The sequence below is a fragment of the Lasioglossum baleicum genome, chromosome 1, assembly GCF_051020765.1.
Source record: "Lasioglossum baleicum chromosome 1, iyLasBale1, whole genome shotgun sequence".
NCBI classification, from domain to species: Eukaryota; Metazoa; Arthropoda; class Insecta; order Hymenoptera; family Halictidae; genus Lasioglossum; species Lasioglossum baleicum.
This window is the reverse complement of record NC_134929.1, coordinates 4,574,661-4,588,969: the sequence shown is the minus strand read 5'-3', so window position 1 is coordinate 4,588,969 and position 14,309 is coordinate 4,574,661. Positions and strand designations below refer to the sequence as shown.

The 14,309-nt window shown below is 37.5% G+C and overlaps 2 protein-coding genes and 1 long non-coding RNA gene across 3 annotated transcripts; all 3 read left to right on the top strand.

Annotated features, from left to right (window-relative positions):
* Window positions 1-1,128: 1,128 nt before the first annotated feature.
* On the top strand, window positions 1,129-2,746 carry LOC143208420 (uncharacterized). The gene has a single exon (XM_076422876.1). It carries the CDS (start codon window positions 1,279-1,281, stop codon window positions 2,674-2,676), a length of 1,398 nt encoding a protein of 465 aa, XP_076278991.1. The 5' UTR covers window positions 1,129-1,278; the 3' UTR covers window positions 2,677-2,746.
* Window positions 2,747-2,973: 227 nt separating this feature from the next.
* LOC143213930 (uncharacterized) lies at window positions 2,974-3,371 on the top strand. The gene is made up of 2 exons (XR_013010066.1): window positions 2,974-3,006; window positions 3,091-3,371. It is a non-coding gene; the product is annotated as an uncharacterized LOC143213930 (long non-coding RNA).
* A 7,024-nt stretch (window positions 3,372-10,395) lies between these two features.
* LOC143212198 (uncharacterized) lies at window positions 10,396-12,165 on the top strand. Its single transcript, XM_076430696.1, has 6 exons — window positions 10,396-10,977; window positions 11,073-11,162; window positions 11,242-11,304; window positions 11,382-11,686; window positions 11,772-11,931; window positions 12,013-12,165. The coding sequence occupies exons 1-6, from the start codon at window positions 10,767-10,769 to the stop codon at window positions 12,126-12,128; spliced, it is 945 nt and encodes a 314-aa protein (XP_076286811.1). The 5' UTR covers window positions 10,396-10,766; the 3' UTR covers window positions 12,129-12,165.
* Window positions 12,166-14,309: the final 2,144 nt, after the last annotated feature.

Here is a 14,309-nt window from a genome sequence, read left to right as displayed (position 1 = left end):
AAATGTTTTTCCTCGCAAGAAATTCGTTAACGGAAATTCTCCTTTAAACATAAAGAACCATGGCATCTGCAGTGAACCGTACTGCCGCGCGAAATAAAGAGCTTAAGGGTCGACTTCGTATTTTATTTATGATATAGCCGTTACCAACCGTTTTTCGGATTAGAAGATTATTTATGCTACGGTCACTCAGGTACGGCCAAATGTTATTTTGTACATCCGGCAATTCTCGGAATACTTACTTCGTCCCGGGCTAAGAATATTCACGGTCACTCAAGATACAACTCTAAAGAACCCTCGCCGTCATAAATTACAACCCCAGATGTGTAACCCCAGATGTGTACGCCCGCGTTCGCTAAGCTCAGTCCAAGGTTAAACATTCAATTCTTTAAGGATACGGTCAAGGGGCGACAGTCAACCGTCGAGCGACGTCAATTACCGCTCTTGCCTTCATACCAGGTAGCACCCCACTCTTCCTTCCGACTAGACCAGCCTCTCAGTCACCATGGAAGGAAGTTTGAACAATTAAGGGTGTCCTGATTGGTAAACGACGAGTTGACTGAACCAACCCGGACAGTTCTTTCCCTCATTACAATAGATTCTACTTCCCTTTCCTCGTCTAAGGTCAACCTCTCCACCCACGAGGAGCCTAACCGACCTCTCGCTAAGACCAACGTCCAGTACTTTCAGCAGTTCGTTTCCGAATCTCTGAACGAGTAACACTGACCAGTCTTGCTTGAGCGTCTCACGTGATTGCTGCATACACGATCAGCACATTTCACTACAATACAGATCAACACGGTTTGATCTGCGCGCGTCTAAGGCAGGATCTGTTGGATTAGCCTTACTGACGAGTTCACCAACAGATCTCGAACGAAACGCGATTCCTCCAGTCAATTCCTTGTCCACACGATCCGTTATTTAATTTGAAATAGTTGTCTAAGATTAGTTTGGCGGGCAACATTCGAACAATCGCGAACCCATTTCTCTACAATCGAACATTTTGAAATCGGCAGTTCCGCGATCGAACATTCGTGTTTTCGGAAGTTGCCAATAGATGCAAGAACTTTACTTTCCACGCCACGCACCAGAGTCACCACGTCTGTGGTGGAGCCTGGTGAATATGTTCATTTCGGGGTAGAGTCTAAAATAATAGAATACTTATGTGAAACCCTCGAAACCATTCCCGAACGTTTAATTTTAGATTTCCATGTTGACGGGTGCACCATCGACACCCACAAAAAAGTTCAGCTTTGGCCAATTCAAATTCGAATCATAAATATGCGTAATAGCAAACCGATGGTTGTAGGCATCTATAAAGGTCCAAATAAACCCGGGGATTGTAATATTTACCTTAAAAAATTTGTCTCCGACATCAACGTGATGATGTCGAAAGGAGGCATTATTTTTCAAGGTAAAACAATCCCTGTGCAGTTGAGATGTTTTATTGCGGATGCACAAGCGCGGGCTTTTATTTTAAATCACAAAAATCATTTATCTTCTAATCCTTGTTCCAAATGTAAATTGTGCGGTACCACAATAGGGAAACGTCGGGTTTTCCGTGGCATCAATCATCATCGTCGATGCGATAATGATTATGCCAATAGCCCCGATAAATATCATCAAAAAGGAAATAGTCCATTAGCGGCCCTCCAAATGGGAGTGGTTTCTCAGGTTCCCTTCGAATACATGCACCTTGTTTGTCTGGGCATTGTAAAGAAATTGTTATCCGCCTGGGTGTCTGGTAATTATTCAAAGGAAACAAGATTGTCCCGAAACATGATTTCTATCATCTCCGCGCGAATGGCAGTACTCGATAAGTACTGTCCATCCGATTTTTCTAGACGCCCGAGGCCAATAGAAGAATATTCAACTTTTAAAGCGACCGAGTTTCGCCAATTTCTCTTATATACCGGCCCGGTAGTAATGTACGGGATATTAGCTACGAATGTGTATACTCATTTTTTGTTGCTCCATATCGCGATTAGGATATTAGTTTCACCCTCGCTTATAGAGAAACATGTGAATTTTGCAAAAGCGGCATTGGAATTGTTTGTTTCTACTTCCGAAGAATTTTACGGTTCATCTTTCTTATCGTATAATGTCCACTGCCTCCTTCATTTGGCGGATGACGCCAGCCGTTTCGGAACGTTAGATTCATTTTCCGCGTTTGCGTACGAAAACACAATGTCCATTTTTAATAGATATATCAGAACGCCGGGTAAACCCCTCCAACAGTATGTAAATAGGATGGCGGAATTAAAAAGTCATGGTAGCACGGAGGGATGTAGTGATTATTCCACTACCACTGTCCATGCTTCCATGATTAAATTTTTCAATTTAGGCTTTTCCAAAAACGATCGCGACGACTGCTGCATTTTACGCGACGGATCAATTTGTATTATCGCATCAATTCACCCGTGCGAAGATGCGTACACGTTAGGTGTTAGACGTTTTGAAATTATAGATCAATTTTACGATGTATTATTATCCTCTTCGGATTTGGATATTTTTAAATGTGCGGCTTTGAGCACAGATGTAACCTTTATAAGTATACAAGATGTCACGGCAAAATGTTATCGAATGCCGCTGAACAGCACGCATGCAAACGGCGATGACGCATTGGGTATCTCATCCCAATGGGTTGTCAAAGTGCTTGCGCACGCTGAGAAAACGTAAGGACATTGCACCCTTTTATGTCCTTGCGTGAGTATTTTTTATGTATAGTGGAGTAGGCCTACTGGGGATACCACTGCAAAAAAACGCATTGTCAATAGTACCTCCAGGGTAATGCGGAAATCTATTGGTTACGCGTGCAAAAGGAAAAGGAGTAAGTAACACGAGGTTATATATAATAATTGTAATTAATTAATATTAATGTACAAATTTTCCACAGCCAACAGCGGAATAACTGGAAGAATCGCGGCACTGTCGTGACGTTGCGCACGTGGTCGGGTATCCGTGGGACTCGCCTACTGTACTACAGACGGATAATGAGGGCCATCCACGGTAAGCATTGTACATCTTTTATTCAGTTGAATCTAATTATTAATTCATCGATTAATATATTTATTTATCACATGAATGTTACAGAGACTACGATCCGGTCAACCTGGTACCAACGACAACGGATTTCGCGGCGGCGGGGAAGGCAGCGCTTGAAGAGGCAAAGCAGCGGGTGCGCGGGCACTTCAATCGTCAAGCGAACCCTCCGCGACGCCCTCGCCGGAGCCGATGCTCGCGGATGTTGGACAGGCCGCGACTACGAGGATGACCACGTTTACCCCGGTGACGAAAACGGCGACGGCGCACAGTGGAACTTTTCGTCCATTTCGGAGACAAAATCAAAGAACTTCCGATAGAAATGAGATAGAGAGCTGAAATTTTTTTAAATTATAGCTGAAACTTGGCAGAATATGGGAAAAATAGGGAGATTATGGTACGAACATTTTTTAACCTTGAAAAAAATCGTCAACCTTGCACAATGTCACGAAAATTGTGGTTTTTGCAATACCACGGGTAGAAAAAAAATTTTTTGTAACATGCCATACATCATTTCCTGTAGATTTTTTCACGCTGATTTTAAATCTGGTCTCAAAATTTGTCTACGACCTCAGGATTTTACAAGAAATCGATTTTTGTGAACAAATTGTTCAACGAATTTTCTCAAGGTTATAAAACGTTCGTACCATAATCTTCCTATTTTCCCATATTCTGCCAAGTTTCAGCTTTAATTTTAAAAAAATTTCATCGCTCTACCTCATTTCTATCGAAAGTTCTTTGATTTTGTCTCCGATTTGGACGAAAGGTTCCACTGTGCGGCGCCGAGCCGTCCTCAACTACCAACCTGACAGAGGTGGGCATTATTTGGCGAAACAAATATTTCAAATACTATTTAATACTTTCGACCTTATTTTGCTTAAAGAAAATAGTATTTTTCATAAGATATACAGTTTCGAAAATAAAATATTTCCATTTTAACAATCGGAACCACAAAATAAAATATTTCTATTTCAATAATCTGAAACACAAAATAGAATATTGTATTTCTTGTGCCTACTGAGGCTAGTTGATAAGCATACAGTGTATGTTTCTCGAATGCGAACCATTATTTTCAGCAATACTATTTAAAATTGAAATTGAAAATATAAAGACAAAGTCCAAATATTTTCAATATTCCTAAAATAAAATACTATTTTCAAATACTATTTGCAAAAATTACTGCCTCAAATAAATCATTTTATTTTCGAAATTGTACATATACTTTAAAATAAATAGGATTATTTATTATTTACTATTTAAAATAGTATTCTCCCAGATAGCACAGGACGTCCTCAAGATGTCCATTTCACGTCCATTTGAGGTCTGAACGTCCTACGTCCTTGAAGACCGTCTTAAAAACGTTTTGAAAACGTCTTTTTCAGGACGTTCGTTTTACGTCCAAAATAAGACATTTTGAAAACGTCTTTTTAAGGAAGTTCGTTTTACGTCCAAAATAAGGCATTTTGAAAACGTCTTTCTAAGGAAGTTCGTTTTACGTCCAAAATAAGACATTTTGAAAACGTCTTTTTCAGGAAGTTTGTTTTACGTCCAAAATAAGACATTTTTTTGGGGAGTATTACAGGTCTAAAAGGATAATTAAAAATATACATATATATGTGATTGGTCGTGTGAAAATAATAGACTGGAAGGGTCCCAGTTCCTTTTCGCATGACAAATGACATTTAATAAGAAAGTTTAATTATAGGAAATATGTATAATGTAAATATATATATAAGATCAACTCGCACAATATATGTGGTTTATTAAAGAAGGAAAAGCTTTATTAAAAGGAGAATAATCCACATAAAAAGAGGATGGAAAAAATAATTCATATTAACTTAACGCACGCTTTTCGTTTATATATTATTTATTATAAAAATAAGAACAACTAGAACAAGATGATATATATAAATCAACTCGCACAATATATGGTTTATTAGAATCGCAAAAACCTTTTTAAAGGAAAAAAAAGTCAGAAAATAACATTAAAAATTACAATTTTTTATTTAGTGCAGCCGCTATCCTGTCCGCCGCCCTTTTGAGCCACATTTGAATGGCGATCTCAGTGTCTCGTCTCGTTGCAACAACGCGTCCCTTTTCTGCAGCACCTTGAATAAAAATTTCTTATTCTGTTAATTTGTACATGAATCATCTTTTATAATAACACTAAAATAAGGGCGATACTTACATATTACGAGGTTGGCGATATTTAATGTATTGAAGCATACTTGACAAAATCGTCAATAAAGTTTTGTAATCGTAAAAAAACTTACAGAATGATTGGAAATGTTCAAATATTAATAACTGTATATTAATTTAGATGATAGTAAAATTAAATCTGAACGAATTTACATAATTTTCCTTAAAACACTTGAGAATCGCCAATAAACAAACGCTGTTCTACAGAGACTGTTTAAGAACGCAAAGTGCTCCTTGAAATCTCTCGACTTTCAATGAAGAGTTTACGCTACTTTACGGGTGTACAAATAGAAAAAAAAATATTGAAGCGCTATTCTTGAGACGTTTAACTACTCGGGTAGTTTGATCGTCACGAGTAGACGGAAACACATTCGGATTAGATTGGCCAAACTCTGACACACTAATGCTGTCCTAATGATGTACTCGCATTTATGAGACAATGAAAGTTAAAGTTGAAGTTGAAGTTGCTTATTATGTAGTGCTGCTTTCTCCCTGCAGCGACTCCTCGCCGTTGCCGTGGTGATGAGTGACTGAAAATAAAATATATTTTGATTGAAAAGACACAAATTACAGAAGAATGGTTTATATAGATCAGTGCTTCCTTATTTTGGATTTACATACCCATGTTCCTCTGTCTTATATTTATGTATGGAGGAGTTCTGAGAATAGTTTCCTCCTCGGGCGAGTCGACGTTGACGTCCATGCTGAACGATGTCGTGCTTGACCTTTTCCGTCGAGGTCGTTCTACCTCCCACAGCAGACGCTTATTGTGTCCTCCGCTTTTCGGGCCTTACTTCTGGCCTTCATGTAATCGTCTAGAAACATTAAACAGTTATTATTTCAATTGTACATTTATGGCGTATAATAATTATAACTTACCGAAAGTGCTGTTTTTGAAGAGCTTTACAGGATGCTGCGACCATTACGTGCTGTGTCGCGTTAACTATTAGGTTTAGGACATATGAAGGTCAACACTTTTATACTCAGAATTTGATACTCTATCGATCTATATGGTACAGAATAATGTTGTACTGTGTGGCATTCTCGGTTTATACATACAATGAAATTGTTTAAATTGAAATTGATCAAATTAATTGAACAAATGTAGAATTTTTAGCAATTCGAATGGAGTAATGGGAAAATTACAAATTTTTCGTCGATTTCTAGTTTTACACACTTGTAGGCTATATCTTTAATATTGAAAATTTGTAAGGGCCCCAAGTTATACTGTTCTACTAGAAAAATGCCCAATTGTGAAGATTTGCACGGCCTCTCATAAAAATCTTTTAAAATCGAAAACTTTCTAGCAACTGCTTGACATACGTTATTTGCGATTATGACATTCTTTAAGAGAATTATGCTACCGTCGTTTAGGCAGCAGCAGTTGTCAGGCTCAGTAATTTTTAATATGAAATTACTGTAAATAATTATTTTATACTGTTTGGATACTTCATAATCTCCTATTAACGGACCTTCTGAATGTTGCTTCTCAAAAATTGGATATTTAATATTTTTCACTTTTCCTGCAGCAAGATTACATTTTTCGGTGTATCGTTTAACTATTTGTTGTAATGGTTTATCGTTTTTTCTGATACAGTGTAATATTGTTTGCAAAAAATTTTCAAATTGGAAAGCGCTAAAATTATCTACCGGTCCATTAATCCTAACGTCCTGTGTTATGTGCAGAAGATTATGGACATTATGCGTGATGTGTTTTTCACCGTACAGCTCTTTAAAACAAGTGACAAAGTATGTCATTAATTCTGACGCGTAATCAATGAGATTAAAATGTCTGGATGTTGATAATATGGTCATTGCTGCATGCAAAGTGAGAAAATTAAAATATCTACTTTTACTGATATTACCTAATAAAACTATTGGGCCGGTGTAAAATAGAAATTGACGAAATTCGGTTGCTTTCCATCTTTTGACCTCGGCCAAGGTGCGAGGTTTTCTATTAAATTCTGCCGGAATATTTTTGGTCTGCTGAATAAGTGCATTTGAAATATTTGAAATTTTTAAATTTGATATTTTTGTCTTAGGTTCACCACAACACCACAAATTAACAACTAATTTCCTCGTAACACCCAAGCAAACTAGATGCATATAGTCCAAAGGGAATGAATCGACCATATTAATTCCCGGGATATTCATTAAAATTGATGAGCCAGCATGATGCTCTATCTGACTTTGCGATCTGAACTCAGCGTCTGTTCTCAAACGGATATCCTTTACATCAGGGAAACACATTCTACTTTGTTTTAAAGCTCCTTCAGCCTTGCACTTAGTGCACGAAAAGTATCCCGTATGACCTTTTATACATTTAATTTGTGCCTTGGCAACAGCATCGCATATGAAATTTTTAATTTCCAAATAATACAATTTCCCCTTAATTAAAAATCCGTTGTTGGCTATTTGCACTGTATCCTGGACAAAATCACTTAAGAAAAGGTTGGGATCTGCAGGCTTATCGTTACCATGGTATATACCAACCATACCAACATTTTTATCACCCGCAATGCTACACAGAATGGGATAAACCTGACTTTTAGAACTTTTAGCCAATGGTAAACCATCTACATTAATGTTGACTGGAATAATGTTGTTGTCGATTGAAGAAATGTCTACATTTTCAATTAAATTCAATATTGTATTTTGTAAACCAAAGTGATAATATTCTCCCGGGTCTACCTGTTTTGTTTCTACATTTCTACAGGTCCTTAAAAGAGTCCTAGCATCTGAAGGTAAATTATTCGTAATTGGCATTTTTAAAAGAGAAAGCAGATCGTTAATTGCACAATGAGATATATTGCGCTTTATAGCCCACTCTGCTAGCAGAACATTAAAACTTTCATTTGCAAGACTTTCTGCGGAATTGTTACTGGAATTCGGTATTTCAGGTTGAATGTTTTCTACGAAAACTTCACTATCAATATTATTAACAAAATCTGAATAAACGAAATTAGAGGTGGAGGTAGAGGTTCCCTGATGTAAAGATGGATTCGAAGCAAGTGAGAACCTCTTAGCACGCATATAATATTTCTGCATTTTCCGTTTTGCTGTCATTTTGTCAATAATAGTGTGACGAAGTAAGATGTTACGCAACAGCAACAGCAACAGTAAGCGCAACAGCAACAGCAACAACTTCCAGCAGCAACCGGAAAAACTGAATCCTTAAAAAAATTTACGAAAATTAATAAAAACTTTAGCTATTAAACAATATGTAGTAGAAGCAGAGCATAAGCAAAAACACTAACTCGAACAAATAACACCAATGCTAATACTCACTGTTAGATTATGGGTATGTATATAAGTAAACACCACACTGTTTAAAATGATTTCTGGAGAACACTGGAGGCGCGTCTTTATACTTCGATAGAAACGCAGGAATGGCAAACGCTCAGATCAAAAACAGAAGAGCAACAGCACGTATAGCATATATTTCCGCGGCATGGGACCCTCGATCCTCAGTTGTTCATATAGGATTGTTGCTCTTTTGTTTCTGATCTGAGCGTTCGTCATTCCTGCGTTTCCATCGAAGTATAAAGACGCGCCTCCAGTATTCTCCAGAAATCATTTTAAACAGTGTAGTTTTTACTTATATACATACCCATAATCTAACAGTGAGTATTAGCATTGGTGTTATTTGTTCGAGTTAGTGTTTTTGCTTATGCCCTTCTACTACGTTTGTTTCATTGATAAAACTTAGAGATCCCCAATTCTCGTCTATATAAATACACGTGGTACGTGAATCGTGTACATAGTACGAATTTAAGGATCCGTGCAGACAGATCCGTGTACACGTTTTCACGGATCCTTAAATTCGTACTATGTACACGGTTCACGTACCACGTGTATTTACACGTGTATTTTAGTACACGTTCTAAACCGTGATCTCTACTAAAACTTTCATTAATTTTCGTACATTTTTTTAAAGATACAATTTCTCCGGTTGCTGCTGGAAGCTGTTGCTGTTGCTGAAGATATTGCTTTGCGATTGCTGCCGCTGTTGCTGTTGCTGTGGGCCGAAGTTGCGCGTAAGTATATACAGTGTACATATATAAATATATATTTACACAGTGGGTGTACAAAGCATTCGTACACCTTCTAAAACCGAATAACTTTTTCAAAATTCGACCCAACAGCTTGAGTTTTTTTGAGACGTTAGAAGGATTACTTTACTAGCTAATGTACAAATAATTGTTTTTTGAAAAAGTAAAGATCACGATTTTAAATTTTTTATCTGTGCCTGTTCCGTTACCGAAAATTGCAGTAAACGGAAGATAAAGGGATGTGGTGAGGGATCGAAGAGAAAAGACGTGTGTTTTGTTAGATGGTTGATGCAAGATCCTTTATTTAATTCCTCTCTTTAATTAATTGTATTTATATCGTAATTATTTGTTTAAATTCGTCTCTAAATTTTACCGAACTTTACAATTCTTAGGTAATACACATACAATGGAGGCGGCACACTATTTGAAAGACAGCAGGAGAACATGGACTGTTGTTCAGTTTGTCAAGGATGGAACTGTGGAAGCGGTGCCAAGTAACTGGCTAGAAGGCCATAAGTGTTACTGGCCACCGCTAAAGAAGTCAAAATTGCTTAATGCAATAAAAAACACGGAAACACCTCGAACAACGTGGGATCACTTTTCAGTGAAACTTTTTAACCATAGCAATTTCGGTAAATTGAAATAGTTATATGTGTACACCGTACATCTGTTCATCTTGAGCAGAAACGTGCCCAATAGTGTGCGAAGAAGTCGTATTTGGGCTGTTTGTGACGGCATCAATTGAGAACGGTAGAACGTAAAAAGCTTCGGTTTGAAACGTTAGACGCGGCGTATCTTCGAGAAGGTATTAGAGCAAACCGCATTCGAAAAAGTCCATTTGATCAAAAGTTATAAGCAGAAACGTGCCCAAAAGAGAGCGAAAAAGTTGACTTTTTTCACTAATAACGTCACAACTTTTGAACCAATAGACTTTTTTGAATGCGGTTTGTTCCTAAACCTTCCCGAAGAAACGCCGCGTCTAATGGTTCAAGCCCCAGCTTTCTACATTGAGCCGCTCTCAAGTGATGCCGTTACAAACATACATAAGTACATACATACAGACAGACAGACACGATTTTATTATAAATAGAGATAGAGATAGAAATATAGATATAGAGATATATAGAGATAGAGATTGAGTCTTCCCTCGCAGAGTAATGACACAGTTGACGTACGTGAATACACGTGTGTCTAAATAAATATATAATTTAATCGAAATAAATAAATAATTAATTTTAAATATTCTTAAATGGATAAAATTGATTTGCAGAAGGGTGCAATTGATTTGTAAAAGGGTGAAATTGATTTACAGAAAGGTGAAATTCACTTGCAGAAGGGTGAATTTGGAGCGGAGAACATATATAAATTGTCATCATCAGTGTCAAAGTTTTTGGTCGGGCCCCAAACTACTTGTCGACGGGCTGCGTGTTTGACGTACCTGCCGTACATGTACACAATTAAAATAATAATTATACAATGCTTTTAGACGATTACGCGAAAGCGAGGAGGAAGGCGAAGGCGGCTGAAGATACCAGCGACCTCGAGTCAGAGATTGACCAGACGGGTGCCCTGAAAAAGAGGAGAATTTCGCGACCACCACGGTTCAACAATGACGACGAATCGTCGTCTGATTGTACTCTCTCTGTCCTTCCTTCTCCCCCAAGACAGAGGACTAACAGTAAGATTGGTATGTAAATACAAACAAAAGCACCCTACATATTAAACATTAAATATTACTGTAATTAGTAAATCTTTTTTCATGAAAATATATTTCATTTTCAGTCACTGCCATCAACGAGGATGTCGGATCCCCATCGTTATTGGCAAATATAGGGGGAGAGAGGAGGAGGCAACAACACCATGAGGCCATCAGTGAGGATGTCGATAGTTATACATGATTCACTTTCTGTAATTAGTAAATGTTTTTAATCAAAATATATTTTATTTTCAGACTCACATTATTCGCATGCCGACAACGAGGAGTCGCTGGATATGGCGGAGCAATCTATTGTTCGTAAGTTAAGGAAAATGTTTTAGAGATAATAAGTAAATTTACTTTAACAAATATAATTTGTAATAAACAATTAATAGGAAACCAAGAAGCTGGACACAGTAAGGAGGGCCTGGAGACATTACTACAATCTATGAAGAACATAGAACAACAAGGGCATCTCTTCAGAGCTCTCCTCACCGATGTACTTCAAGAGGTAAAGGATTTAAAAGAAGAAGTGCGTCAATTAAAAGAAGCGGGGAACAAGATAGCCGCTGGAGAAGACCATAGAGAGAGGGTCCCATTTTTACAGAGATTTTCGCCGCTAAAGTTTCCGCTCAACACGGACGAGGAGTTCTCTACTTTTGAGAATATCTTAAATAGCGGCGAACAATTTCAAGATGGCGTAAGTAAAATTTATTGATACCTGAAATTGATCTTTCATTTTGATATAGTTAACAGAATGTAATATTAATAACTTCTTAATTTAGGTTCAGGAATTATACAAAATTGGCGGCGAGAACGTTTACCAATTTGTAAAAAGAGTTCTGTCGACGCTAATTACGAATAATTTGGCGTTGACATATAGCTGGTTGGGCAGAAAGGGGAAGAAGCCCTTTAGTACATTAAATATCGCCAACCTCGTAATATGTAAGTATCGCCCTTATTTTAGTGTTATTATAAAAGTGATGATTCATGTACAAATTAACAGAATAAGAAATTTTATTCAAGGTGCTGCAGAAAAGGTACGCGTCTGTGCAACAAGACGAGAAGCCGAGATTGCCATACAAATGTGGCTCAAAAGGGCGGCGGACAGAATTGCGGCCAGATTAAATAAAAACCTTTAGATTTTATTGTTATTTATAATAGTTTTCATTGTTAATAAACCACATATATATTTCCTATAATTAAATGTCCTGTGTATATATATGTATATATACAGGGTGTCTCAAAATTAGGTCCGGAGCCGAAAATGGGAGGTTCCTGAGATCATTTCAAGCGACATTTTCCTTTGAAAAAATGTCGTCCGCGGCTTCGTTAACGAGTTATTAACGAAAAACACGGACCAATCAGAGCGCGAGCTAGACGCGTGCAGCCCGGCGCGCCGGCAGCCGAGTGTCGGTGGCACGCCGCGATGTCGTAACGAACAAAAGTTTCTCGATGATGTGAATCCTCGCCTATTTCGATAAGCTTTGGATATGTTGTCAATACCATGATTCTGAACAACATTTCCCTTTACAGTTTCTGTCAATCGGCTTTAGTTTACGACATTATTGTAAAAATTTGTAATTGTAAATCGATCGATGTACTATTTCCTATCCGATTTCGATAATCTTTGGATATGTTGTCAATACCATAATTCTGAACAACATTTCCCTTTACAGTTTCTGTCGATCGGCTTTAGTTTACGATATTATTGTAAAAATTTGTAATTGTAAATCGATCGATGTACTATTTCCTATCCGATTTCGATAATTTTTGGATATGTTGTCAATACCATGATTCTGAACAACATTTCCCTTTACAGTTTCTGCCGATCGGCTTTAGTTTACGATATTATTGTAAAAATTTGTAATTGTAAATCAATCGATGTACTATTTCCTGTCCGATTTCGATAAGCTTTGGATATGTTGTCAAGACCATGATTCTGAACAACATTTCCCTTGACGGTTTTTGTCGATCGGCTTTAGTTTACGATATTATTGTAAAAATTTGTAATTGTAAATCGATCGATGTACATACTATCTCCTCGCCGATGTCGATGAGTTTCATTTCAAAGGAAAAAGATATTTAAAACATCGAATTTATAACATATTTCAAAGTCATCGAAATCGGTGAGGACCCACATCATCGGCAACTTTACCCGAACGATAGAAGAAGCACAAACTTATTGAATCAAAAACTCACTTATTCAGCCGTAAATCCATTTGACTACCACATACAACCACCACACTTTTACATAATTGTTGAACTCGTAGCACACTTTTATAACTCGTATCGATATCGAACGAAATTACTTACTCCGACGCGGAAAGAGTTCGATGCTCTTCGCGATGCCGCGCGAAACTGTGCTCTCCCAGCGTACAATGTATTCGATGAAGGCGTCGTTTAAAACAAATGAAATCGTTCCCAAGGAGATATTGATTTTTCGAGAATCATATGATTCTCGAAAACACCGATTTACGGCTGAATAAGTGAGTTTTTAATTCAATAAGTTTGTGCTTCTTCTATCGTTCGGGTAAAGTTGCCGATGATGTGGGTCCTCACCGATTTCGATGACTTTGAAATATGTTATAAATTCGATGTTTTAAATATCTTTTTCCTTTGAAATGAAGCTCATCGACATCGGCGAGGAAATAGTATGTACATCGATCGATTTACAATTACAAATTTTTACAATAATATCGTAAACTAAAGCCGATCGACAGAAACTGTAAAGGGAAATGTTGTTCAGAATCATGGTATTGACAACATATCCAAAGCTTATCGAAATCGGATAGGAAATAGTACATCGATCGATTTACAATTACAAATTTTTACAATAATATCGTAAACTCAAGCCGATCGACAGAAACTGTAAAGGGAAATGTTGTTCAGAATCATGGTATTGACAACATATCCAAAGATTATCGAAATCGGATAGGAAATAGTACATCGATCGATTTACAATTACAAATTTTTACAATAATGTCGTAAACTAAAGCCGATCGACAGAAACTGTGAAGGGAAATGTTGTTCAGAATCATGGTATTGACAACATATCCAAAGCTTATTGAAATTGGTGAGGATTCACATCATCGAGAAACTTTTGTTCGTTACGACATCGCGGCGTGCCACCGACACTCGGCTGCCGGCGCGCCGGGCTGCACGCGTCTAGCTCGCGCTCTGATTGGTCCGTGTTTTTCGTTAATAACTCGTTAACAAAGCCGCGGACATTTTTTCAAAGGAAAATGTCGCTTGAAATGATCTCAGGAACCTCCCATTTTCGGCTCCGGACCTAATTTTGAGACACCCTGTATATATATATG

Excerpts from the sequence above, each read along its gene's own strand:
- LOC143212198 (XM_076430696.1), top strand. The coding sequence starts at position 10,767 with ATGCTTTTAGACGATTACGCGAAAGCGAGGAGGAAGGCGAAGGCGGCT. Across the intron at positions 11,163-11,241 it reads ACAACACCATGAGGCCATCA|ACTCACATTATTCGCATGCC; the intron begins GTGAGGATGTCG and ends TTTTATTTTCAG. Across the intron at positions 11,305-11,381 it reads GGCGGAGCAATCTATTGTTC|GAAACCAAGAAGCTGGACAC; the intron begins GTAAGTTAAGGA and ends AACAATTAATAG.
- LOC143208420 (XM_076422876.1), top strand. The coding sequence starts at position 1,279 with ATGCGTAATAGCAAACCGATGGTTGTAGGCATCTATAAAGGTCCAAAT.